The sequence below is a fragment of the Hypoxylon trugodes genome (genome assembly GCF_022578975.1).
Source record: "Hypoxylon trugodes strain CBS 135444 unplaced genomic scaffold F4822scaffold_6, whole genome shotgun sequence".
Taxonomy (NCBI): Eukaryota; Fungi; Ascomycota; class Sordariomycetes; order Xylariales; family Hypoxylaceae; genus Hypoxylon; species Hypoxylon trugodes.
This window is the reverse complement of record NW_026250021.1, coordinates 21,338-48,775: the sequence shown is the minus strand read 5'-3', so window position 1 is coordinate 48,775 and position 27,438 is coordinate 21,338. Positions and strand designations below refer to the sequence as shown.

General features: G+C 46.2%; 5 protein-coding genes across 5 annotated transcripts; 3 read left to right on the top strand and 2 right to left on the bottom strand.

Moving 5' to 3' along the window:
• Positions 1-1,986: 1,986 nt before the first annotated feature.
• On the bottom strand, positions 1,987-17,061 carry F4822DRAFT_429870 (uncharacterized protein; the record flags this gene model as incomplete). The annotated part of the gene is made up of 6 exons (XM_051461173.1): positions 1,987-2,127; positions 2,196-10,494; positions 10,561-10,631; positions 10,687-12,797; positions 12,852-15,976; positions 16,073-17,061. 6 exons carry the CDS (start codon positions 17,059-17,061, stop codon positions 1,987-1,989), a joined length of 14,736 nt encoding a protein of 4,911 aa, XP_051312883.1.
• A 3,200-nt stretch (positions 17,062-20,261) lies between these two features.
• Positions 20,262-22,712, top strand: F4822DRAFT_443934 (L-ornithine 5-monooxygenase). The gene is made up of 3 exons (XM_051463157.1): positions 20,262-21,622; positions 21,675-22,230; positions 22,290-22,712. The coding sequence occupies exons 1-3, from the start codon at positions 20,715-20,717 to the stop codon at positions 22,380-22,382; spliced, it is 1,557 nt and encodes a 518-aa protein (XP_051312882.1). The 5' UTR covers positions 20,262-20,714; the 3' UTR covers positions 22,383-22,712.
• A 602-nt stretch (positions 22,713-23,314) lies between these two features.
• On the top strand, positions 23,315-24,936 carry F4822DRAFT_273740 (uncharacterized protein). The gene is made up of 4 exons (XM_051454758.1): positions 23,315-23,513; positions 23,573-23,601; positions 23,651-23,871; positions 23,921-24,936. Exons 1-4 carry the CDS (start codon positions 23,320-23,322, stop codon positions 24,698-24,700), a joined length of 1,224 nt encoding a protein of 407 aa, XP_051312881.1. The 5' UTR covers positions 23,315-23,319; the 3' UTR covers positions 24,701-24,936.
• F4822DRAFT_273758 (uncharacterized protein) lies at positions 24,843-26,114 on the top strand. Its single transcript, XM_051454763.1, has one exon. The coding sequence runs from the start codon at positions 25,261-25,263 to the stop codon at positions 26,035-26,037; it is 777 nt and encodes a 258-aa protein (XP_051312880.1). The 5' UTR covers positions 24,843-25,260; the 3' UTR covers positions 26,038-26,114.
• Positions 26,115-26,191: 77 nt separating this feature from the next.
• Positions 26,192-26,854, bottom strand: F4822DRAFT_429866 (uncharacterized protein; the record flags this gene model as incomplete). The annotated part of the gene is made up of 2 exons (XM_051461172.1): positions 26,192-26,661; positions 26,815-26,854. 2 exons carry the CDS (start codon positions 26,852-26,854, stop codon positions 26,192-26,194), a joined length of 510 nt encoding a protein of 169 aa, XP_051312879.1.
• Positions 26,855-27,438: the final 584 nt, after the last annotated feature.

Genomic DNA, 27,438 nt, shown 5'->3' with positions numbered 1-27,438 from the left:
TTCGGCATCTACTAATTTAATATGGCTGTCGCTTAACGGTGATAATCCGACCTGTCCGTTTTCGAGATCCGGGACGATATTTGTCTCTTCATTCAAAGCTCTATGCAGCTATTCAGAACGGTTAATGCACGCGGCAGGGTATAAACGGCTCTATGAGCTTTCCTACGGGTTCATCCGAACTATAGAAATAGCTACTCCGACTTCGCGGTCGTTAATACGGATGGAGCTTAAACATGGCGGAAGCCGACTTCCAATTTGAGAATGTCTCTCCTGCTCATCATGCCTTGAGCAAACCTCTTGGGCATGACACATTCTCGTCAAGGCTTAGCTTGAGCCATTTGGTACGCTGAAGGGCTGGCCTTGGCGCATCGTCTGACCCTCGCTGTGCCAAAGTCGCAATTTCCACCCCGGCAAGACGAGGGAATACAATCGCATCCGGCGGTGGTGATGTGCCATGCTCTCTACTCCAGAACCTGTTGAGATAAGAAACAAGAAAGCCTAGCCCCGGCATATGGGGCATGCGTTGGTTAGCTTGGGGTCCAAAGCAGCCTGCGACCTGCGCGGGGGGGTGAGAGCTCAGACCTTAACTCCTATTGTTAAGATATTATTTAAATTAAGTATACATCGATCTTGGACGTGGGATAATCGTGACTCGTCTGGCGCTTAATCTGAGGGTCAAAAGTCTAGGGGTTGATTGGCCCCTTGTCTCGCATACTTTTCTTAGAAAGGAAGGCAACCGACGGCTGACCCGCGATATTGCAGCTTCACCAGATAGCGAATGAGACACGAAACAATTATCTGCATTAGCTTACTAGCTCTGCGATCTACCCAATTCATTTGAATATTTATTTGAATATTTTTCTTTTTCTTTTCTGCGGCCTGGTCAGATGCTGCTTCGTGAACCAATATTTGAGGGAACAGAATATAGGGCGGGGACATGGGCCATTTACTTAGGTCACGAACACATAGGGGTCGCAGTGCAGAACCATCCTAGGGGCGATCCCGAGCAGATACTCCCCCGAGGAGTGTGGGCAACCCAGATTCCCCACGCAACTACCTTAATTCCCCGGACTTGGTGTCACGTAGATGCCTGGATTTAGACCTGAGCCATCGACCGACCGACTTATGTCTAGATGTTGCACCTGGAGGATTTCTCATAGCGGCTGTGCTGCAGCATGGTCCAGGAAAGATGTCGGACAATATTCAAATCCCGGTATCACCGGGTTGACATTGACCTCTGGCTATACATACTTCACATATTTTAAAGCTGCCTCGGTAGGTAGGTAGGGCTTGTTTTGTCAGCATTATTGATGGTACAGGGTTTCGTCGAACGGTCATTCACTGGAAGTCCTGGACTAAGTTACTTGGCAATGGTCTTAGAACTATTGAGCGCCTCTTTCAAGCCCAAGTGCTAGCCCGCTTCGGGCCGTCTTATAACTTCGCCTCGTTTTTATCATGACATATATAAGGATTACCTATATAGCAAAGTGGTGCGGGACTTTACAACTGCCGCATTGGTTTAGTTTCTAGGTTGGATAGCTCGTGAGTTGGCTTGGCGCGCCCGTAAATATTGGTTATGGATCAGAGAACGGCGATAGAGCAGAATAGGAACAGTACTCTGTAACGTAACAGGATGGCCCTTTGTTCTGGTATTTCACGCTCTAGTTATTCGACCTTACGTAAACTAAATATTGTTAGGATATAAGTACGTAGTCGACGGTCTTTTAAACAGGGATGTAGTAGGTAACAATAGCAAGTAACAATGCGTTACAGGAGAATCGTTAACAGCGTTAGAAAATAAATCTACTTACTAGGTTAAATCGAGATGAGGGCTATCTATTATAAAATCTGGGTAACTTGTAAAATCGCCGCTGATATATTAGTTCGGCTGGTCTTCTAAATGGATCTAGCTATTGGTTTTGACCAGCGCAATAGTGGAATATTCCTGCTGGTTGTTTACACTGATGTTAGCTAATTCATTGTCCGCTAGTTGGGGCCTACAGCCTCCAATGCTGTGACCACATCGTCAATTAAGCCCTCAACTTGCGCTTCTGAGAATGTGTCAGGACAAAATGCGCCCACATCCATTGCGTCTCCATGGATGGCCGCTTCAACATCTATGGTATGCTATTTGAAAATTACACGGTTAGTACTGCGCCGGTTTTTTTATAGATGTCGTCTATATAAAAACTCACCGTGTATGCTCCTTTTATCTCGTTTCGCAACGCGAAATCTGCAGCTGGTCGCGTAATATTCCATAAATGATCTTCTTCTTCCGGGGGTATGTCAGGCTCACTAGGAACTTCTGTTATTGTAATATTGGAATTTGCGCATGTGGACGTTGAGTCTTCAGGCATGGGGAGGAAATTGACAGTGCTCTTGATCTGCACACCAGTCCAGTTGTATATCTCCCACAAACCTACGCTGGCATTCTCGAAGCTGCTGATTTCTGATATATCTTTTTGAATATCAATAGCCAGCTCGATGACTGACCGGTTTAATGGCCTTTTTACCACTAGAGGAATAATGCTCAATGTCGGAAACGGTGCTCTCTCGAGGCCGTCAAAACTCGTACGATTTGCGAGATAGACCCCAAAGACAGCGTCATCCTGCGAACCAAGTTTTCCAGGTTGTTGTAGAGTCGCAAGCGCTTTGGTATACGCTGCGAAGAAGAAGGCCTGCAGAGTTGTCCCATTGGATGAACTTATCGCTTTTAGGTTTGATACACTTCTTACCGCATTACGTTTAAGTCGAGTAAGTTGTCCGATCTTCTCGCGATGCGTTCCTGGTTTCTTCTTGGCTTGCATAAGCGTCGGCTTTATGCCTCGAAAATACGAGGTCCAGAATATAGCCCTTCGTTGGCGGATTTCGGGTATGCATTGACTCGAAACGAATGTATACCAATTAGCTTGATTAGAGGTGCTTTGCGGTTGCGTCGAAGCATTTTCGCATAGCTCAAAGAAGCGGCTTAGTATTGCTGGCAAGCTAACACCATCATATAAGGCGTGGTGGATATAGAGCCGTAAATAAACGCCTTCTTGGTGCGATCCTTTGGCGCAGATGGATACGAAGGGATTCATGGCTTCCTTGTACACCCAAGTGTCTTGTCTAGATCTTGAAAGGTTTCGCTCAGCGGGGTTTACCGGTGTCGGTTTCATAACGATTTGTACGAAGGGAAGTGAGGTGGATCCAGTAGCGGCAAAGCGCGTCCTGAGCATTGGGACTTCTGCAACTAGTATAGACCAAGCTTTTGAGATATCATCTTTATCTATGTTGCCAGAAATCCTGTACGCGAATTGTGAGTAGAAAAGAAGTCCATTCGTATTTTGCCAGACACTTAACATGTGAACTTGCACAGGAAGTGCCGGTAGTACCGTCTCGACTTCGGTTTCCGCCACCCTGATATCCTTAAGCACGGAACTTATTTCAACGTCGTTTAGGACGGGTTCTGGCCTTGACTGTACGTGTGGGGGGTGACCTGACTGTTTGGCCCGTCGGTCTAGGATTTCGCGGATAGAGGACGCTTTTACGAGGTCTCGCACGGATATCCCTAGACCTCGTCTCCGAAGCATAGAAGACGCTTTGATGGCACTAATCGAATCTAGCCCAAGGTGGTAAATAGAATGGTCGGGATCGATCGAGTGCATGTCTATTCCTGAAATTTCTGATAATACCTCTAATACGGGTAATTCCAAGCTGGTGGGGTTGAATTCTCGTCGAGATGTATTCTCCGACGCTGTTTTATTCGTATCCTCCGTTTTCCCGCTAGGCCTGAATGGCTTCAAGCCGCAGACGGATACCTTCTCCACCATATCATCAAACTCGAGGATATTTATATGATCATTAGTGACATACTGTAGGACAGCGTCGAGGTCGTTTAGGATTTCGTTTACATCCTGTTGAGTGGCGTAATGCTCGTCTCCAGCAATACGCCATATGACAGCGTCATCCGTAATCTCCATTTCAATACAAATAGGATATTCAACGGCTGAGGATGAATAAACAGATCTCCATAGGGTGGCATTCGACCTAATCCCTACGTCTTTGGTGTTCTGCAAAAGGAAAAGGGTGTTGAAAGGTTTGACGCCCCCGAAATTAGCTAACCTCTGCACTTCCCGCAGTGGAAAGTGTTGGAATTCCATAATGTCTGACATAGTTGCTTGTAAATAGTGGAAATACTCCGTGATCGTTCCATGGAGTATTATTCTCAAGGGTACTGTATTCATTGTTGGGAACAGTAGGTCTTGGGCTTCGTTGGTATCTCGCCCTGATAAAACAACGCCGAAAATTACATCGAGAGAGTTAGTTCTCGAAGCTAGAACCGGTGCCCAACACCCCTGTGCTAGAACTTGCGGAGTAACGCGGTATCTTCGACATAATGTCTTTAGTTTGTGGGGGCCTAAAGCTGAAATCAATTCGGACCTATGTGTGACTGGTTGGCCGCTCGTGTATGACATCGAAATTGGAGTAAGAATGGTTGGAAGAGCATCGTCTAGGTAGTCGGCCCAAAAGCGCCCACCTGCAGCAGAGGAACTAGAAAGCAAGCGAGAAAGATATGGCTTATATTCGCTTCTCAAGTGGTAACAATCCTCATACGCTGCCTTCACATCTTCATGTAGTAAGTTGAGCGACCACCCGTCATAAAGGGCATGGGCGATGGAGAGGACTAGGTAGCGATGCGCCGGTGTTGTTACAAAAGTGAGTTGAAATAGGTGGGACGATGCATTGGCAGATGCTGCTCTATCTCGAGCGCTGCCTATAACCTTTGAAATGTCGTCCAAGTCTAGAAGCTCAATTTGTGGGTTGAATTTGAGGGGTTCCTCTCGTACGACTTGGCAGAACGCTGCTTTACTGTTTGGATTGTCAACCTCAACGAAAGTTGTTCGTAAAATTGGCGAGCCGGTGTATACAGCAACTAAAGCGGACTTGAGCCGATCAATATCCACATTTGGAGAGAGCTCGAGTATATCATGATTAAAGTATCGGTGGAAGCCAGAGAGCAACATATCAGTGACCATGAAATCCTGTAATGGCGTGGGTGGTAGGACAGCTACAACTTTTTCAAGGTCATACCCGTCTTGTATTAAATAATCCCTCAGGAACGTAACTGATTTGTCCAATTCAGCATTTTCATCTTCATGATGGACGCCGTTGGAGTGAATGTTGGCATGCGATAAGATCATGCTTTTGACGCTGGGGTTTTTCATGAGTGAGCTCATGGTGATCTGAAGCCCGAGTGCTTTGAGTTTCGCAGTAAGCTTGATATAGTCAATGCTGTCGAATCCAAGCTCAAATAGGTTCGTACTTTCGAGGACTTCTTCGTCTGGCAACCCCGCCAAAGAAGCAACTTCATGTCGAATATCCCGTGCTTTGCTATTCGTAAAAACCTCAAATTTGCTTACGCTTTCTGGGTGTGGGGGGCATGAATGAATCGACGGCGAATCATTTGACGATGCATTGTGGCCGTTAGCCGTTGTGGAACTAAGCGGCGCAATCGCGTCATCATTAGAATTGACGAGTGCGGTGAGTGCTTGCTCGAATATATTTAGTAACTCATTAGTGGTGGTTTCTGTAGCGATAGTCCTTCGAGCGGCGATATTGACCGCAAATGATTTGTCTTGTGAAAGAACTACCTCTAAAGCGAGCGGATAATCTGGGACTCCAATCGAATGCGCAGAAGTCCAAAATTGTCTTGTTTCTATTGTTGAAAAAATGTCGTCTCGATTGAAGGCAAATAGGGTATCAAATAACGGCTGCCCGTTAGAGCACCACTTTTGTATGTCTCGAAGTGGTGTGTGGACGAACTCAAGAACGGACGTGTTGTATTCCTGGACTGCTTTAACAAGTGATGCCCAAGTCGTCTGTCCTGTGAGATTCACTCGAAATGGCAAGGTGTTGAACATAGGACCGATGACATTTTCAACTCCATCAAAAATTAAAGACCGCCCAGAGAAAATGATCCCAATAGTTGGCGCGAATCCGAGGTGTTGATATAGTGCAGCTAACCACGCAGCTTGCAGCGCGGTTTGATGTGTCACTTTAAGGGCTACGCGGCGAGCTTCCAGGCCGCTAACGTGAATGGTTCGCGATACTAAGATGTCGGACGTCCCGGGCAATCCTAATAGAGCTGGAATGGGTTGAAAGGTATGACCTCTGAAAATATCCTCCCAGAAAGGTCTAGAATGTCCGTGTTTCAGAAGCGGGCCATAGGCAATCGCATCAACGAATGCTGTATGAGGTGCTATCGGTTGGTTGTGATATTTTGCATTCACAGCCCGAAGAAGCAGCTCAAAGCTATGGCCATCGTAGACGGCATGGAATAGTCGAAGAAGAAGTATCTTTTTTCCATGGTACTCGAAGTAGTCGACCTCAACGGGACGATGTAAGGTATCTTGATTTGAAAATATCCAGAGATCTCGGCGTTCTGATTCCAAAGTCTCAATGTCTTTTTGACCGGGATCAAGTACAAACCATGGTATCGCTTTTTTCTTAATGGCGACTTGGATATATCCATCTGAAGTTAAGAGGAAGGCCGTTCTGAGAATGGCGCATTTAGTAAACATGTTATCCCAGCAATCTTTTAAACGGCTAACCGATACTTCGCCATCTAGATCTATCCGGAATTGATTGAAGTATGCTGATCGAGTCTCGTCGGTTTTAGATCTATTGATTATCCCCTCTTGCAGCGGGGTACATGGCGCAATATATTCGACCTCTCTCCTATCAATTTCTAAGGCCCTGCAAACCATTCCTAGGTGTCTATGTTGTGCGCGAATCGACTGGCGAACTTGAAGGACTTGCCTATTAAGTGTGTTGGTATTCTCTTGCTGCAGGACCTGACAAAGACGCGTTACTGAAGGATGGCGTAAAATAAGAGAAGGGCTTGCAACCGTGAAACCCTGCGATTGAAGAATTATTGCTAGGCGTGCCACATTGATCGAGTCAATCCCGAGTTCGAAAATTGACGAAGTTGGGAGTATGTTGGTGTCATGGACTTGTGTGACGGTAGAGATAGCTAGTGCTAATAGCTGTTCCTTTTCGCTCAGTACCCTGTGGGTGTCAGCAGAGCCTATAGTAAGATTTCGTAAATGATCGTGGGGCAACTCGGCGAAGAGGCTCTTCAAACGTTTGATATCCGCCTTATTGTTTGCCGACAAGGGAATGAAGGGCACGCATAAAACATATGTAGGAACCATATATCCGGGAAGGCGATCTCTACAGGCCTCGAGCGCTGTACGGGACATATTCGAAAATAGCTGACCGGAGCATATCTGAAGATCTGTTGGAAGGGAAGGCCTCGCGATAGGTGCCAGAAAGGAGACAAGAAGATCCCTATCCTGTTTAAGGTGTCGGGTAACAAAGGTGACCACATCCGTCAATTGATTCGAGAGACCCGTCTTAATGGCGTGGTTTATTTCGCCGATTTCGAGCCGCTGACCTCGAAGCTTGACCTGGTCGTCGGCGCGACCTAGGAAGTCGAATGACCCGTCGTGGAGGACACGAACTAGGTCGCCCGTACGGTAAACACGCTCGCCATATTGCTTTAGAACGGGGAAGCGTTCCTCGCTGAGATCCTTCCGGTTTAGGTACCCCTTACCGACAAGTTTTCCAGATACACACAATTCTCCAACACCACCTCTGAGTACTGGGGTTTCGGTGCCAGGCTTAAAGACGTAGGTGCCGACGTTTGGAAATTGAGTACCAATATTCGAAGATCTGCCATTGGTAGGTACCCTCTGAAACATCGTAACACCGATAGTAGCCTCCGTCGGACCGTAAGCATTATAGATAACCTCTTTCGGGCCCCACGCCCGTAGTATTTCTTGCCGTAGTTGTTCTCCTCCAGTGATGAACACACCTCTACATAGGCTAGGAACTTCGTCAGGATGAGTAAGCCTCGCCAAACTTGGGGTTAAGTCAATGTGGGTGATGTCAAGACTTGAGATCGTCGCGGTTATGTCGCTAAGTATAAGATCTTTTGGCGCTGCAACAACGGTGATACCAACGAACCAAGACCAATACTGCTCGAGAACCGATACATCGAAATGAAATGAGGCAAATTGAAGCCACCTTGAACTTGAATCCCAATGTCCGTCGAAAAGATGCTTGAAAGCAAGCATTGCCTGGATAGTGTTGTCGTGACTAATGAGGCATCCCTTGGGAGTTCCCGTCGTGCCGCTCGTATAAAGACAATAACATGTATCGGAAGGGAATATTTGAAGTGAAGCTTGAAGAGCCGGCGAGAACTCTACAAGCTCGTGTTCGGTGATAACGTAGGTCGGCGCGGCTATGTTGAATTGTAAGGCATCGGCCAACTCGGGTTCAATAAGCAAACATGCAGCTGCTGAGTCTTCCAAGATAAATTGCAGTCGCGATACTGGAGCGCTAGGATCAAGGGCTAAAAACGCGCATCCTGCCTTGAGAATACCGAGAATCGAAAAATAGGCTTCTGGGCACTTGTTGAAGCACGTCGCGATAATACCGCCTGGCTGTGTATTATGATGCGAAAGTACGTTGGCCACTCGGTTTCCCATTTCGTCTAATTCGCGATACGTCCAGAACCGCCGCCGAATTGGATTACCTAGGTCCTCCACGAACTCGAGAGCCGTAGCATCGGGCGTGCGCAGCGCAGTTTGTTCCACAAGCTGATGCAAAAGTTCTGCCGTAGATTGGAGTTGTTGGAATTTCGCGGGAAGTATGGAGAAAATGTCAGTTGTTTGATAGAGAGATTGGTCGGTATGTCCTTGAGGCCACGTTAAAAGATCGGTGAATATTACTTCAAATTGCCGTAAAAGAAAATTTGCCTGTTCAGTTGGTAGTATATCGCTGTTGTGAGTAAGATTTAACCAGAGCTTTTCTGAAACCGTTTCGACGACTTCTAATGCAACTGTATATTCGACTGACGCGATTTCCTCTAGTACTTCCCATGGTCCATCGTCGCCCGCTTTCTCTACGGGCTGATAGGCGATAATTGTGTCAAAGAGATGACCCTCGGGGCGACCAAGCCATCGCTGGATTTTAGAAAGCGGCGTTCGTTCATAACGGCGTAGACTTGCATTATATTGCATCATGCTTTCAAGAAGGTCGGCATTAGATTCATGGTTATGTGCGGAAATTGGTAAAGTGGTTACCATCGGAAACATTATCTCCTGTTCCTCCGTTGTACTCCTCCCGTCGAGAACGATCCCAAAGGTGACTGACATTTCTCCTAGATAGGCAGAAAGCACACGAACCCAGGCTCCTTGTAATGCTGCTCGGATTGTGACACCGGCTTCTGTAGCAACACGGCGGAGACTGTGAGGGGAGGTAGCACACTCCCTTCGTGTTAATAATGTTTCATTGTTGGTAATACGGAGGGGAGTCATAGTAGGGAACTTGTTAACCACAAGTTCTTCAGCTTTTCCTCTCCAAAATTGTTTAGAAGCCGATCCATGATTGGCGGGATCAAGGTGACTAGAAAGGGCCGGCTGGATTGACGGAGATCCCTCTTCTATGGTACTTGTGAGAGCGGCTGCAACCTCGTTTAGGGCCCTCCGTAGTGAATCTGCGTCGTATAACGCGTGGTGTATAGCGAGGTGCATTGTTGGCTGTTTGGGTGCGTGGTCAATGATAATGACTTCCCAGGGTGGTATCGCAAGTGTGTCCAAAGCCTTCGAAGCCGTTTTCGCGCGCCACTCTGAATCATCAAAGGTGCTTGTCCGGCGAACCGATACTGGGACGGAGAAGTTTGCTCTTGGGTATACGACCATCGCGTACGAGGTATCCGGGTGATTAATTGGTATAAATCCGGTGCGAAATATCTGATGTCGGATTGCCAGAGAACACCATGCCTCGGCAATTTGTCGTGGACTGACTTCGGCCCTTAAAACCCAACTGGCATAATTGAAGTAATGTGCCCCTCTCGAGCTGAGGAACTGGGAGATCATGCCTTGCTGTGTCGGGGTACAAGGCAGCACCTCTTCGTAAAGTCCAAACAGACTAGGAGTATTGTCTAGATCCTTGCTGATAATATTTTGAAAATTGGTAAAATTGTAAGCAAATTGGGTTTCTTTGAGGTCTCGAGCTGACAGGCGAGCAGCAATGCCGGCACAGGTTGGGTTCTCGAACACGTCTATAGCAGAAACAGAATAGGACTCTCGACGAAGAAGTGTGGCGAGCTGGACCGCACCGATGCTATCCAGACCATATCGGTATATCGATGTGTTTCGTCCGATTTTCGTCTCTTGGATCTTCACCAACTTCGATAACACCGCGCGTACTATTGCCTCGGAGTCGGACCAACTCTCGTTGCTGTTGTGTTGCTCTGGCAGTGCAATCTCTTCGCCATTTTGGACTGACTCTCGTGATAAAGATAATTGTGTGATATGGTGTCGCCAAGGCTCGGGTAATCTTGATGCAGTCAATACGTACGAAGATGGGTGTTCTAAACAAGTGCTAAAATTATGTTTGAAGATATCTAGAATGAGCTTCATAGTTTGGTAGGAGAATATCGATCTAATTATGAGTAAGCATGTTGAACCGTGCCACAACGGGAATGGACTAGACTGGGTTAAAGCTCACGGATCTCGATGTAGTTGTAAAGTGAGTGTGCCTTGTTCTCGTGAAGGAGTGACCTCGCACACGAGCGGAACCTGTTACTGATTTAGTAATTGATGCTGAGATACTGTGATATCCGGTATAACTCACATCCATTACGCCATGTTCTTGGTCTAAAGACCATATATTCTCGTCTAAAGGATTGGCGTGGGGTTGGAGGACAAGGACGGTATCGAAAAGGCGCGATAACGATACTTGTGACTGTACTCGTCGTAAACTAGTGAATTGATATGGCATTGTTTTTGTATTTAGCTGCTGGAAATTCTTCGTAACATCCTGGAAGAATCCGACGCCGGAAAGGTTCATGCGGATGGGTATGGTATTAAAACATGGTGCTACAAGGGTATCAATCCGGTCTAACGCAATAGAACGTCCACTCACGACGTTTCCAAAACATATATCGCTATCGTCTTGTAAAAGAGACAACGTAACGGCCCATGCCGCTTGGCATAGTGGTAGTAGCGACACGCCTAGCTCTCGTAGTCGGGTCGTAATTGAGGAAAGCGATTGATTTACTATCTCCCCGGATATTGTTCTGGGGTTGGAGTCGACGCTAGGTGTCAATTTCTGAAAATGAAGGGGAGAAAATGAACCTAAGTGTGCTTTCCAGAAAGTATCGACATCTGGCGGTGGAGAAAGTGCTTCTCGAAGAAACAATTCAAAGGATGGTGAAGTTGGTAGCGGTTCGTGGCGAACTGCCGCCTCGATCTCCGCGAGCAGATGCCTCATTGAAATACCATCATAGATGGCATGATGGCAGACGAATGATAAATATTCTGTAGAATCTTCCAGGATGATAATTGCGAGCGACACTGGAGGCTCAACTGAGTCGATTGCAGCTGAAATGGAGCTCTCATGCTTGGACACATGTTCTTGGAAATTGGCTGCATCTGTTTTAAATGCCTCCCACTTAGGCAAGTGGGATTTTAAAACCACTTGGACTATCGGGTGCTGAAAATCTTCAGTCGGAATAAAGCACGTTCGCAGTATTCCATGACGTTCAAACATCATGTTCCAATGTTGTTTGATTATTTGAGATGGTAGGCGAAGTCGGAAAAGCATCTGATTGTAATAAGAAGACCCAACCTTGGAGGACGGAGAGGATGAAAGCATGGCTTCCTGCAGTGGTGTGCACGGAAGAACATCTTGTACATTGCCTCCACCTTGACTAGCAAATCGCACCTGAACAGCATTAATCAGCTGTTCGGGTAGAAGACTTGTTTCTGTTTTCGCCTGAGCTGTTACAGAGGATATTCCGTTGGCAATAATTGAGGCGAGTCTTCCAACACTGGGGTTAGACAGAATGAGAGATAAAGGAACGCGTTTCTGAAAAACCGACTGGAGTCGTCGGCTTAGAGGCATAGCCGAGATGGAATCCAGCCCGAGAGAAACAAACGAGCTCCAACGGTTGATTACCTTTTTATCGATACGAAGCGTTTCTGAAATTGCTTCTGATATCAAAGACTCTGTCTCGGTCCATTCAAGAGAGTCTTCGTAGAGCTCGTGTGTAGAGCCGTAGCAACTCAAGTCTTCGTCCGACATGTCACCAATGGAATGACGTAGTAAGTCAAGATCTACCTTTCCCGATGGTGTCAATGGGAGAGTAGATATGGGGAAAACAAATGAAGGAACCATATAATCCGGTAAGGCGGCTCGTACTTCTTGTTCGATCGTGACTATCGTCTGTTTTATCGAGTCCGCAATGCGTAAAATACTAAACCTAGAGGATTCCTCATCGAGAGGAACATAGAACAGTGCTAGCTGCTGTACGGAGGAGCCCCTAGCTATAAGGAGAGTAGTGCAAGTTTTCGCAAGCCTACTCTTCAAAACCGCTGCTTGTATCTCTTGCAGTTCAATTCTCTGTCCCCGGAGCTTCACTTGCGTGTCAACTCTCCCAAGGATGATTAATGAGCCGTCGGGAAGCATACGGCCAATGTCTCCAGATCGATAAAGACGACCATACTCACGATGCTGAAAGAACTTCTGATTAGTCAATTCGGGCATCTCGAGGTACCCCGCAGCTACCTGGTCGCCTCCAAAACAGAGCTCGCCCACGCAACCACGAGGAACCAATTCTGTCGTATTTAAGGCGAATACAAATGCCGATGTATTTTCGAAAGACCATCCTAGATATTGCGACGAATCCCCTCGAGAAACCTTTCTTACAGTACAGATATTAGTTGTCTCAGATGGCCCATACCCTAAAGATGTCAGCATATTCACGATTAACGTAGCGTCGCCGAACAATTACAAACCTTGCCAGAGCCGATCGGCCCATTTTTCTAGCAACCTATCAGTCATAGGTTCACCTGCTGTAGCTAAGAATTTGACACTAGATACGAGGCTAGGTTCTAGAAGCGAGGCTACAGTGACCGTTATGGCAAGATGTGTTATTTTCAATGCCCCTACGGCCATTTCAAGATCGCCGAACAATGTATCGTTGGTAGCTGAGAATAAGGACATGCCATTCCCCCACGAGAAGAATATCTCGAACACCGACATATCGAAAGCCTGAGAGCACGCTTGAAGCATTCGGTCAGAGGGTTGATGGGGATAGATGCGTGATAGGGTTTCGATGTTGCTTAATATATTGGTGTTCGTGATGGAAACTCCTTTTGGAGTCCCGGTAGTTCCACTAGTATAAATGATATAGGCGAGATGATTTGCGTTGCCAGAGATTTCGAGGTTAGAATCTGAATATTCGGAAAGTGGCAAGCGCTCGAGGTCGATAATTGGACATGAATTTCCTTCGGCCGTCTGTCGAGGAGAAGACTCGTCGATGAGGAAAAATCGAGGCTGTGCCTGTCTAAGGATTAGTTGCGTTCTTTGCGGTGGGGTACTAGGGAGGATAGGAAGGTATGCGCAGCCGGTTTTTATGATTCCGAGAACAGCGCAGTAGAACAATAGCGACTTCTCCATAGATAGGGCAATTATCTCCCCCGGGGTTGCGCCAGATTGACGTAGATATCTGGCTATCTGGTTGGCCTTTGAGTTCAATTCACGATACGTCAATGTTTGCATCTCAGCATCAGATGTTGTGATTGAAGAAGCGAAACACAATGCGGGTCGCGTCGGGTATATCGACACGGTTCTCTCCACCAACTCGGATAAACTTGAGAGTATTCCAAGCTGTTTAGGAGATTCATTGTAATGCGATAATGAGTGGATGGGAAAGCAATGCATGGTACTACTAAGCGTCTCATAGCTATTCTTGACGAAATAACTGACTAGACAGTCCAAGTGCTGAAAAATATCGTCGACTTGAGAACCTGAAAATGCGTCCGAGTGCCATGTGATTTGGCAAGAATAACAATTATTCGATGGGGATATTTCGACGAGAATTTTGGCTTCAACCGCATCCTTGTGCCAGGCTTCATGAATAATGTCGTCACTTCGTTGCCGACTAGGAATACTTTCTTGGTAGGCGAAGATGACGTCGAAAAGCTTCCGAGCGAGAGGGATACTAGCAGCACGCTTGATCTCCGCAAGAGGAAGGCTACCGTATTTAAGCGTATCCCGGTTAAACAAATGGATACCCTGTAAAAGTTCAATGATTGTAGTGTATCTACTTAAATCTGTTCGTAGGGGAAGCGTCGTCATGCATGGTCCCATTATCTTCTCGATCCCTGCTATCGGAAGAGTGCGGCCAGACGATACGGAACCAATTATCGTGTCATCAACACCATTTATGGCTGCCCAGAGCCAAGTTAAGCAGGTCTGGAAAATGACTTGAGGGCCGATAGACTTCTCCAGGGCGAAATCTCGAAGCATTTTAGGGTCGAGATTGATTTCCTTAAATGACGTTTGGATCTGGGCTTCCGGGACAGCTGTGGTTTTGAAGTTGGGCAATGGCGTAGGAACGCATCCGCGCAGCCTTTCCGCCCAGAATTCTTTCGCGTCTATCAAATCACCGCCCGACACGGTCGTAAGATACCGAGACACCTGCCAAAACTGAGGCCTATCAACCAATAGCTTATTGCGCACCAATAGCGAAAGATCTTCCTTGAGCAGATCTATAGTCCAGCCGTCATATATGGAGTGGTGAAGGGTTAATATGATTGTGTGATGATTAGTTCGAGGATCACTGGGGATGATTTCAAGTTGAAAAGGACGATGAAGGAATTTCTCCACATTCGCGCACTTAAAAGGATTTGCATTATCGGTAATTTCAATTTGGTCCTCGTTGAGTCGTTTCCAGATAACTTGATAGAGCTGATGATCAATATGGGCGAACCCAGTACGGAAATTCTCATTGCGCTGAGCTAAAATGAAGAACCACGATCTGATTGTTTCGATGGCGAGATGCCTGGGTAGATGGAGTTCTGTTTGGTTGATGTATAACCTTGAATCGTTTAGGGACTCCGATATCAATGCTTGCTGGAGAGGGCTACATCCCTCTATACGCTCAATATCGTCTAAGTGTGGTCGCACTGAGTCATCGGATGCTAAAAGCTCCCGGAGTTTATCTAAGCCAAGGTCATCATTTCGGGGTAACTCGGCGGAGCTGGATGAATGTGTTGGGCCCTGTCGAATCTTGATAATGTGATAGAGTTGGTGGACTGTCGGCGCAACGAGAATGTCAATTGGGTGAATGACCACACCGAAGTCCCGAAGCTTAGAGGTATATTCGATAGCTGCAAGGGAATCCAAGCCTAGGGCGGATAATCTAGACGATGGAACGATGTGTCGCTCGAGAATTCTTTCGGCGATTTCGCATATCTGACGTTCGAGGTCATCTTCGAATGCGTCGTCCACGTCGGGATCGCGTAAATCGTTTGGTGAGGTCGTTGCTTTGTATTCTTCAATCAAAGCTTTCTTGTCGATTTTGCCGGAAGGTAAGAGAGGGAAATGTTTCATTATTTGAATGTCAGTAGGGATCATGAAAGCTGGGAGCCAGGCCTTGCATTGGGCAAGGATCGCTTGACGTATCCCTGCAACAGGCTCTGGTTCGTCATCAATCGCCGCAAAGGCCACCAAAACATTCGCGATAACAACCACTACAGTGCTGTGGCACTTAGGCGTACGTAATATGGCGTGTTCAATCTCGCCAAGTTCAATTCTTTGCCCATTTAATTTCACCTGCCCTCCGCCGATTCTTCCGAGACATTCAATCGTTCCATCAGATCGCATTCTAGCTTTATCGCCAGTCCTATAGACACGACCCCATTGCGTGTGCACGAACGAAGTTGATGTTTGTTCAGGCCGGTTGATGTAGCCCGTAGCGATTTGGCTGCCGCCAACCGCCAATTCCCCCACATAGCCGAGGGGTAGAACACGAAATTCGGGTGCATGGCTGTCTATAATAAATGCTGACACGGTATCTAGAGGAAATCCGATATTATTCTTGCTAGATGTCTTGGAGAAGCTGGGTTGTAGGGTACTGCATGATTCTTCGTGAGTATGTTTTCTCTTTTTGTGTTGTTAAAATTTTGAGTGTCTGTTAAAAAGGAAAAAACGAAAAGTACAATAAACTTACCAGTGGATAGTTGCTTCAGTAGGGCCGTACATACCCCAAAGTATACTTTGTTCGCGTTCGTCGCTTCCGAATTCCTGTATGACGGGCTCGGTCAACATTTCGCCGATAGTTAATAATAGTCGCAATCCCGGCGCGTTTTTTCTCTTCTTCAACAAACTTCCAGCGACCGATGGCGTCAATTCGCACGCATCTATTCCCATCTCCCTCAATATATAAGGAAGATCCGTAAGCATATCTCCACGGTTGCAACACACGAGGGTGCTACCACGAAATAGAGGAAAGAAAATCTCAAATACCGATACGTCGAATGTTGGCGCCGCGAATTGAAGAAAACGAGCGAATACTGGAATATGACGATTATGAGCAAGCAAGCTCTGCGACGCTGCAAGATGTGATATTCCAACCCCTTTTGGTGTCCCAGTGGATCCCGACGTATACATAACATACGCCAAGTCCTCGGCGTTTGGCACTCTGTAAGGGCTTAACTGGGCCGTATTAGGAGGAGGATCTAACGCTTGGTCGATTGATATAACCTCAAAAGCACCATCTGTTGGAAGTCTGGAAGCATATTCAGAATTGACCAAGACAATTCTGGCCCCAACATCCTTCAAAATGAATCCTAGGCGATCCTTGGGGGTATCGGCGTTTAGCGGGCAGAAAGCCGCGCCGGTCTTCAGAATTCCAAGGAGTCCAATATATAACGCCGGCGACTGCGGCATGAGAATTGGAATGATGATCTGGCCATGGGTGTCTATCCCCGCTAGCGAATGTAAGGTCTGAGATATACGCGTAGCTAACGCATTAGAAGCGCAGTGAAGCTCCGAATAGGAAATATTAGTTTTATCGCCAACGGTTGAACGGTAATCTATGGCTGGTAGGCCATCATTGCTTGACAGCGCCACCAGACCATGTAAAAGGTGTGGTCCCTTGATGAGACTTGGAGAGGGGTTGATGATGGACAGCCCCTCCATGCCTATTTCTGTCTCCATCGAGAGGGATGGATTGTATTAGTTATAAAAGGGCGTGTATGTTTCGGAGAGTATGACAATTGATCGATATTCTTATTCTTGATTTTGGATACCACTTGGGTGAGTAGGTAACAATATGTCGTAAAGGTTGATGATAGATGTAATGGTGATGTATTATCCCAGGCATAACCGTGAATGAATTGACGCTTGTTAAATAGAATTCAATTCCCTCTTGAATGACGATATATATCCATTGTCCTTTACACGTATGATTATATTATATCAAACCGTCTCTTTCTTATCTAACTACAATTAGCATTACTTTTACCATTACAATGCAGCAAGAGCGGCATCGTCGCTGCTAACATCACCGTCTGATGTGGTAGTATCACCTTAGGTGTTTGTATGACCCATGGCTGAGTACGTACCTTCTATAGACGACCTTTTCTAGTTTGTCTGGCCTGTCTGACTTGACTGGCTTGTATTCATGGGTATCACAGTTTGGTAACACAACACTGTCAGAGTGGCTTTTGTGGCTTTTCTTCGCTGCAGGGGGCCTTGGGAATATCGAAATTGGTTGGCTGGACGCCACAATATGTACCTCAATAGGGTATTTTAAACAAGTTAATTAAGAGAAGGAGAACATTGAGCCAAATTGAGACGAGCTACTACACCTCAATGCGAAATCTGTGTATTCGGTAAGAGGAGTTCATTCGGCGGTTTTCCTTATGAGGCCTTTTTCTTGCTTCCCCTCTTAGTCGGCGTTACAATTCCATTACGTATTTATTTTCTGGTTTGGGCGGGCGACTAAGAGCTGTTACTATGCCAAGCGCTAAGTACACTGTTATCACATGCAAGCATTGCTTAGAGTACCACCTACTTAGTTAGAAGCAGCACTCCGTGCATCCGAAGCTTCTCAGAGGTTGCCAGCGGTACCAAGGTGTGTGGAATGAGTATGAGATAATCACACCTTACCAAACACATGTAAAATTCTAATATGATAAGTTTTATAAAACTTCCGGTACGAAAAGACGACGGCATAATCCGATGTGTTACTAATTTTCAAATGTGGTAACATTATCTACCTAGGTACGAAGGCGAGGTTTGACGTTTAAAAGAATGAACCACGAGTACGTACCTAGGAAGGTATTTGGTGAGGTTACTAGTAAAATACTTGAATAAAAATCTCGAAATCATTTATTCCATTTATTTTACCTAATGGTTAACCTGTAGGGCTTGTAAAGCAGGTACCCAGGTATGTATATGTACCTAGAATGTATGTAAGTAGCTCCATCAGAAGACAATTGATGAACATTGAAGGTACTAAAGAACAAGCCGCCGCATTGGGCAAATATTCATGTAACACATTGTTTATTATAATTCTACTTATTCCATACATTGTCATATTTACAATCCCAGGAACCGGGAAATAGGACGGGCAGGTATAATCGTGGTGGCCAGTGTAAACGAGTATTTCGGAACCAAACCGACAGCAAACATATCCATGTTGTTCTGTATACACAGCATACGTAGGTACATGTACATACATAACCTACCTGTAGGCATAGGCATAGGCGTACAGCATGAAATTCAGCGTGGATTTAACTCAAACAAAAATGCTTGTATCACAGTTGGCGTCAATTACTTCGGGACTGATTCCTCTTCTGTTCAACTACTAATGCAGCTCCATTTGTTTGTCCAGGGATCCTTATTGTTGCCAAGACAAATTTCCAGGACGAGATCTTTAGATGATCTTATCAGATCATCAGATATTTTCTTTTTTTGAAGCTAGTAATCACTTTTGCTCATTTTAGAACTTATCTACCGATGAAGCTAATCATTTTTGATACTCACCATCCGCCTTTTTTTTTTTTTTTTACATTGACATGTCTCCCTACGTTACGATGCGAGAGAGAAAAAACTTTTTTTTCTAGTTCTTCCCATCCGTTCACCCGCCCCTATCATTCAAACTCCCTTCGTATATTACGCATCCTTCTTCTCTCTCATTTCATATCGGTTTTGGAAGAAGTGGGAAAGATATGTCTAGTTTCTAGCCCGAGCAATTGGTTCGCATTTCAGCTTACCCAGGAACCGGAACAGTTATATGGGATAACCTTGATAATTGGCTGACAAGGGTGTCGGTCTTACTATGCAATAGAAGACGGTAACGATGAACAGAGAATATCGAATTGAAAGACCTAGAACCTATCTTGTATACCTAGGTACGTTGAATCCGAATACATCTATGTAGCGTAGCATTCGGGGGTAGCTTTAAGTCACTAGTTGTCCTCCTGAATCTTGGAATCTTGGTTTTCCTTGACCCTTCTAATTACCTGGGTTGATTGAATTTGTTGAATTCCCGCTCGTTAGTGCTATAGAAGCACCCAATCAGAACCTGGGAAGAACCCTGGAATTTTACAATACGAAGCGTGGCGGCTCATCCATCTACCCAGGTTGTCAGGTAGGTACAGTTTACTGGGTACACGCAGTTAAAAGCCGTAGAGAGTTGGAACCGAGGAAAGGTGTAGGCTGGCCGTCATCGGGGAGGACCGGCGTTCTAGATAATCCTCATGCACAAGCATCTTATCTGATCCGAAGATAACGCCGATGTCGCCAGACTAATGTTCCTGTAACCCCTGCGGTCCCATCTTGGCTGCGTCTAAGCCTGCATCGTCATCATCGCTCAGCTAGCTTAGTAGGCCTAAAACCCCGATCAGCTAAATCCATATACCGTCCTAGTTTAAATTAGGGCGGGAGCAGCCTGAGAGACCTAAACTGATCTGAGAAACTGTCATTGCTAGGGAGTGGGCGCCGGCTAATCTCTTCTTGAATAACATCCCGCACGACGTGGAAGTTTCGAAATGAGACAGTCCGCTAAGACAGGGTGCCCACGCCAGCCTAGGTACCTATTTCCTAATCGCAATCGCCTTAGTTACTTACATTTCCAATACCTACATGTATCCCTCTCTCGTACCTACGTATGAATTCATCAGAATCCAACATTTGAGTCATAAATCTCAGGTAGGCAAGTATTTCGCCTCATGGGTCCGAAGAAGTTGTCGATCTTCGTCCCTCCCGTCCACCTAACATGCTTCACCTTTTGGGTACCTACCTGCCTAGTACTAGTCTAGAAGGACTCCACACGGTCCTAACTGTAGGGCTTATATGTCTCTCTTTCATACTACTATAAGCCTACTCAACACCTCATGCATGGCGCGTCAGGCCATTCAACTTGCACCATGCCGAACATTTATAATATTCGAGCAAGGATGTACAAGGTAGGCCGATCGTATATATATATCGTAGCTGCTGCTGCATTATTCTAACCACTCCTTTCCGTTTGCTTCATTGGCGCTTTCTGGTTATTTAGCAGAAGTATCTATACTAAGAAAACGTCTCCCCGCAACTTCATCTATATATCTCTCGCCATTATTTTTTTTCATCTAACAAAGCATTGCATGTGCCCACAATACGCCGCAGAATTTATATAACCTTACCCCTTTAATACAAAAAGTAGCCGATCGACTCGAAGTCTTCTGCCCCCTTACTTCGATACGAACTAATCTCAGCGGTGGCTTGTAGCGCCCGTGTACGTATTCGACTACGTCATTGAAATCACCGGCCCGCTCCATAGATCTTCAACGGCGAGCTCGCGTTAAAGTGAAAAAAATAGTATGGCGCCGCATAGTTTACTAGATGGCCATGATGATGGTCCGGCAAACAATGGATCCTCGGAGGTCCGTCGCCACATTGACCCGGATCAGCAACCGAAGCACGACTCTCCAAGCCATTCGTCACACCTAGAGAAAGCTTCGCCAGGAGACATCCACGATTTGATATGCGTCGGATTTGGACCTGCCAGCCTTGCAATTGCGGTTGCCCTTCATGATTCTATTGAGAAAGGCAATCTGTCCAGGAATAGCGACGGAGGATCCCCAAAGGTACTCTTTTTAGAGAGGCAGCCACGGTTCGCTTGGCACGCTGGGATGCTTCTACCCGGCGCGAAGATGCAGATATCCTTCATCAAGGACATGGCTAGTTTGAGAGACCCCACCTCACAATTCACCTTTCTAAATTATCTCCACAAGAATAACCGGCTTGTTGAATTCATTAATTTGAACACTTTCCTGCCTGCGAGAGTTGAATATGAAGATTACCTTCGATGGTGTGCGAGCTTCTTCGACGATGTTGTTCAGTATGGTACAGAAGTCGTCTCAGTCTCTCCTGCTAAGGGACTAGATTCCCAAGGGCAGGTTTCTACTTTCACCGTCACATCGAAAGACGTTAAGACGGGCACTCTGACAACGCATCGAGCCAAGAACGTCCTGCTAGCCATCGGAGGACAACCCTCGATTCCGAAATCCTTACCTTCTAGTCATCCTCGTGTTATCCACTCTTCCCAATATGCACACCTTGTGCCGAAGATTCTTGAGAACCAGAATTCTCCTTATCGCGTGGCGGTAGTTGGAGCTGGGCAGAGCGCTGCTGAGATTTTTAATAACGTCCAGACACTTTACCCGAACTCTAGAACGTCTCTGATCATGCGTTCCGAATTTTTGAAGCCCAGTGACGATTCACCCTTGTAAGTTAGCCGATTTTAATCCATTTTACAGTTCGATATTAATTCATGCCAGCGTCAACTCAATCTTCAACCCCTCCTTCGTTGACTCGCTCTATCAAAGGTCGGCGGAAAATAGATATTCTTTGCTGGACGGTGCAAGGAGCACAAACTATGGAGTTGTTCGACTAGAACTTATCGAACGCCTCTACGAGCGTATGTACGACCAGAGGCGCGAACTTGGGAGCGATGAACGAAAGTGGCCCCACCGCATCTTAGGTGCTACCGATGTGGTAGGCTTCGATACTAAATCTGATCAATTGCGACTCATGGTTCGCCCTCTAAGTTCCGTACATAGCAATGTAGCGGAAGATGAAATCTTGGAGGTAGATCTCATCATCGCAGCAACGGGCTACCAGCGACAGTCTCATTTAGCTATGATGGAGGAAGTGGCTGATTTGCTGCCCGAGGTCGACGGCTCTAATGGAACCCCGAAGAAGAATGGGACAGAAGCAAAGATTCAAAACCGTCCGGTGAGGGTGTCCCGAGATTACAGCGTCGAATTCGCTCCAGGAAAAGTGTCCCAGGGATCCGGAATCTGGCTACAAGGGTGTTGCGAAGGAACGCATGGAGTAAGTCAATTTTCACGTCTTCGCACTTTCGATCGATTGCTTACATAAGGCTCTTTTAGTTGAGCGATACTCTATTGTCCATATTGGCTACTCGATCTGGAGAGATTGTGAATTCGATATTCGGAAACTCGAAGAGTAACGAGACCGCATAGCCGATTGAATTTGTTGTTAGAGATAAACGTCAATTCCTCCCTAGGGTAAAACACGCCACACGATTTTGATATGCATTGTTATCTTGGAGTAGTTGCCGTAGCAAAAGGAACGAGGAGTGAAAATAGTAACCATATGCTGGGTTTATATATTCCATTCGAGGTTTATAAACCCAATGCGTTGTCTTTCGAGAGGGTTTAAAAATTATGGATGGACAACATAGGCCAAAGCATCACTGAATGGACAAGTTCTACCTAGGTAGATTCACACGTCCTTACCATGTAATTATGAAGCTGTCCATACATATGATTATACCATAAGTTCTTCTGACATTTGCCTACGTTGTTGAGTCCACTAGGTGGGTTTAGCGGCTGCATATAGATTGTCACGTCTTCGTATATCTGTAAAAGTAAAACTCTAGTGAACATTTCCTCTACATTCCGCCTATGTGAACTGGAAACCACCTGAAACCCATCAACCATCCGCCATATATAGCAACGAATATACCTTCCAAGGAAAATCCGTCGAGGGGTCAATTACAATATATGAGAAAGCTATGCAACTTTAGGAACGAGTGCTTACCTACCTAGGTAGGTAGGTATACGGTCAGTAAGGGCACGCGGCCGTGGAATCGAATTTTACGATCTCATTTCCGAGACACAGAGGGTAGTATCGGTCGAAAACATAAGATAGATGGGTTTAATAATTCAATATAAGCTGATTTTATTGAAATAGTACCTACTTGAATAAGATTACCTGCAAGGATTTGAGGAACATGCCGACGTCAGCAACGCAGTGGTTCCTATTCATGAAGTAACGATCAATATAAGCTTACTAACTCACGATTCGGGGCGAAGGATTAACATAAATATGTCGAATTTTGTCCTTTGCTTTCTCGGAATGTAAAACGAAGAAACCTCATAAGCTTTCAATCAATAAATGATGGGATCCCTGTTGTATTTGGTGGGTGTCGCCTTTGCTAGCTTCGGGACCAGTACTCTCGCATCAGCTCAATATGAAGCACGCGAAGTGTTGGGTATTGATACGTCTACACTTAATGGGAAACTATTTGTAGGATATCAAGCGTGGTTCCGAAAGCCATTCGAGGATAACGGGAATTCTCATTGGACGACGTATGTATCTTTTCATCTACGCTGGGTATTATCAGCCTGGTCTCATTATTAGAGTATAGAGACACTCCAACACCTGAGGTTGGCCATGGTGAGTAGGCTATATGAAACTAATGGGTTTTCTGTGCTAACGGCAAAAGTTGGTGTTGATATGATACCGAATATCACGGGCTATCCACCAGAGTGCCTTTTCGATACGAACTTCACACTCCCTGACGGAGAAGCTACGAAATTTTATACGAACGACTGCGAGGGTGTGGTAGATTTACATTTCAAGATGATGGCAGATGCTGGTATTAGCGGTGCTTTTATACAACGCTTTTACGGGTACATCAACGAAGCTAACGGAGGTTGGATTAATGTCTGTATCGCGTCTTGATAAAGGTAAAACATTTCTAACGATATCACAGATCCTAAATTATGTGAAAACGGCGGCGGAGAAATATGGCCGTGGGTTCGTGATAGAATATGATCTTAATGGCGCCTCTACAACATCTACCAACGTTACAGAAACGTTCCTAGCGGATCTCGGGTCGCTTGGTTCCTTAACCTCATCCTCGGCTTACGTACATCATAATGGAAAGCCGGTCCTTGAGATATGGGGTTTTGGAATAGTCACGGAGGTCAGCGTCGACGATGGTATTGCGATAGTGACCGCACTAAAGAATGCTGGTTGGTACGTTATCCTCGGAGTTCAACAAGCGTGGCATGCGGAGTTAGCTGCCGACCAACCTGGCGGCTATGGCCCGGTTTATCGGCTAGCAGATATGATACAGCCATGGACCGTCGGTGCTTATGGATTTGATAATTATGACGACTTTCATGATGGAAGACAGGCGGTTGAAGACGCCAATGCACTTCGGGATCTTGGGATCGAAAGCAGCATCGTGGTGTGGCCTGGAGGCTCGAGCAGTAACGCAAATCCTAATGAAGCGTTTGACCATTTCCCAAGATTCAACGGTACATTCTACCAAAAACAGCTGGACGGCGCTGTCAATTTGAAGCCTAGTTTTGTTTTTGGGGCCATGTTCGATGAAGTCAACGAAGGCACTGCTGTACTTCCCGTCCTCAGAAATAGGGAATTACCCACAAACCAAAGATTTCTCGGTATTGACGATGATATGGAACCCGACTACTATTTAAAAATGGCTGGGGACGCAGCGTCAAAGCTGGATTCTGCTTGGAAATAGACCAATGAGTTGACAATTGATGTTGGAAATGAAAAGCTCGGCTCGGCTCGGTTCGGTTCGGTTGGGCACGGATCGCGAGGGTGTGCTATTCCTAGAATTAGTTGACTAAGGCGCGTCTGTTCTTTTACCATGTTCCAAGGTTTAAATTATGAAATTACGTTATACGTCATAATTTAGTTCAAATATGTTTTATGAAGCAAATATTTCAGATTCCTTAGCTGTCTACGCAGTCTGTCGCGGTAAGAATGTGCAGTTTCCGGCAATTACCCCTCTTGCTCCGTCGTGGTCCTCCGGAATAATTATCCCTAATGGAGCTAATACACGTAGGTATTTAAAGAAAAAAAAAATATCGGTCCTTAGTGGAAGACGCCGAGAGGGTCATAACTTGAGTGATGCTTCGAGGACTTAAACTAGGTTTCTAAGGTGCACTCATCTTTTTATCGCCTTAGGAAAAGTAGAGGTATCTGAATTACGCGCTTCATTCTTAGAAACCCGACATTACCTGCGAGAACTCGAAAACAAACCCGTCGAACATAGCGGGAAAAAAACCCCCAAACATCATGGCGTCGAACGAGCGAATCTCGATTTCTATCCAGCCTCTCCAGTACTCCGACATCTCTACCTGCGCCCGCATTACCTCGGCAGCTTTCTCTGTCGACCCTCATACAATTGTGAAACAGTTAGGTGGGGACCCTTTCGGCATGTATACCATATCGAGCTCCAGCTTTCTTGACACCCTCCATAAGAGAAATTACATATACGTCAAAGCCGTGGACGACCAAACGGGCGCGATCGTCGGCCACGCCGGCTGGGCTTTTAGGGGCTTGGATCCTGAGTTAATCCCATGGCGTGGGCCCGAAGACCTGAAGCCGACGAAAGATACCAATAAACAAACGCAAGGGAAGAATCTCGAAACGAGTGAACCAGAGAAAAGGGTGGACTCCATCACTCGTCTTCATGCTCTTGAAGATATCGACATGCAAGACTGGATATCTAATATGGTTTCTGCTGAGAAATCCTGTATGATTGTTGTCGGCCTCATCGTGGCGCCGTCATATCAGTCGCGAGGAGTAGGCGGCGCGCTAATGCGACATGGCAACACTATGGCCGATGGCCTAGGTTTACCGATTTGGGTCCATTCATCACATCAAGCCTTCGAAGCATACAAGAAATATGGATTCGTGGCCGCGAGACAGTTAGATATAGACCTGGACGAGTATGCGCCTAGGGGCCCGGAAGAAGGAGAAGAAGTAATGGGAGACAAGGGGAGCGGCCGTTGGGGGAGATATATCATTAGATATATGAAAAGAGTCCCGAAGAAATCCAATGGCGATTGAGCTTTAAGCTGTGTGGCCGCATAGCGAATGGATCTTGAGAACATTCGTCATTGCAATGGACGATACGCATCCGGAGACTTGCATTACTTTCGAATTCTACCCCAAGCACAAAATAAGGTGCATTCTCGTTCCAACCAAGTAGGCAGCCTAAAGCCTAACCCTTGGCCCGTCGCGCGAGATATTCATGCCACACTTTACCAAAGTCAGCAGGCCCGATAGGAGCGAACATATTCCCCAGCCAACCCTTCTTTCGATGTGATGCGACGCCGGTTTCGTCGAATAGCCTGTCTGCATACGGAACGCTATCGAAAGCAGCAGAATGTCCAAGTTCCCCGTTCGAGGGATAGCGTCGCTTATTCCATGCGATCATATGCGCAGCATCATCTTCCCTCTCTACGACAGAAGGAAGCGCGAACGCTTTGTCCAAATAAGCCACTGCCCAGATGGCTTGTGCCTCGGCAACGAACAATTTCGCCCTGGTGACTACATGATCCATAAAGAGAATAGATTCGTCGTTTACAGGAGCCATCGTGTGGTAAAATCGATAAGGCATTCGCGCTTCGTGCTTATGGTAGCGCTTTGGCGGATTTTTGAACATGACGAATAGTCCGAAGATCTGCTCATCTGCCCTACCTATGAGCTTCTCCCATTTGCAGTTCCTGCTTGTGATTCAATATCGTTGGAATCATAGCCCTATGCGCGTATGATTTTCGAACATATCAAGCCCACATTCCCAACCAATTCTACATGAGATAGCGTCACAAAGGAAATGCGTACCGTCCTCATCGAAATTTGTAGCACTCTCCGTGAGCGACATTGTCGCGGCCAACATGTCAAGGGCGGCCGCAGGGAGAGAAGTCGATTAAGCGACTTCTAAGGACCAGTGCCTGGAGCATGGTGTTTATTTCGGCCATCCCCGTATTCATGCCGTGCCATATTACACACTCGGATAACTTTAAGGTTTCGATTAAGCAGATGGACCTTGTCCTAAGCCACATTGTCATCGTCCCAATTCATGACGATGCGCTTCAGGTGTTATCCATGGCCGATACCCGTTACATCCGAGGTACCTAGGTATCTGCAGCGACACGACTCACTATCTATCACGGTGGCGGGGCGAAATTGAAGTAATGTATCAACGTAATAATAATGTACTTCTGTCTCACATCCTAGCCCAATGGCTTGCCAATACTTGGTGCCAAAATGATACACTCAGCGAATCACGTCCTTAACTCCCATAACCTGGAAGCCAGCCACTTCTAAAGGTGCTTGTCTTGTTGAGACGGCGATTTAATAGTATGGAATAGAAGGGCGCCTTATCTTGGGTACGTGGGTCGGGGGACCATCAAATCTATCTTCAAAGACTGCCTACCTAGGTATCCTGGGTAACTTCAGTTCCAA

Coding starts and splice junctions, on each gene's coding strand:
- F4822DRAFT_443934 (XM_051463157.1), top strand. CDS start 20,715: ATGGCGCCGCATAGTTTACTAGATGGCCATGATGATGGTCCGGCAAAC. Junction 21,623..21,674: donor CCCAGTGACGATTCACCCTT/GTAAGTTAGCCG, acceptor AATTCATGCCAG/CGTCAACTCAATCTTCAACC. Junction 22,231..22,289: donor GTTGCGAAGGAACGCATGGA/GTAAGTCAATTT, acceptor AGGCTCTTTTAG/TTGAGCGATACTCTATTGTC.
- F4822DRAFT_273740 (XM_051454758.1), top strand. CDS start 23,320: ATGATGGGATCCCTGTTGTATTTGGTGGGTGTCGCCTTTGCTAGCTTC. Junction 23,514..23,572: donor GGGAATTCTCATTGGACGAC/GTATGTATCTTT, acceptor ATTAGAGTATAG/AGACACTCCAACACCTGAGG. Junction 23,872..23,920: donor CTAACGGAGGTTGGATTAAT/GTCTGTATCGCG, acceptor ACGATATCACAG/ATCCTAAATTATGTGAAAAC.
- F4822DRAFT_273758 (XM_051454763.1), top strand. CDS start 25,261: ATGGCGTCGAACGAGCGAATCTCGATTTCTATCCAGCCTCTCCAGTAC.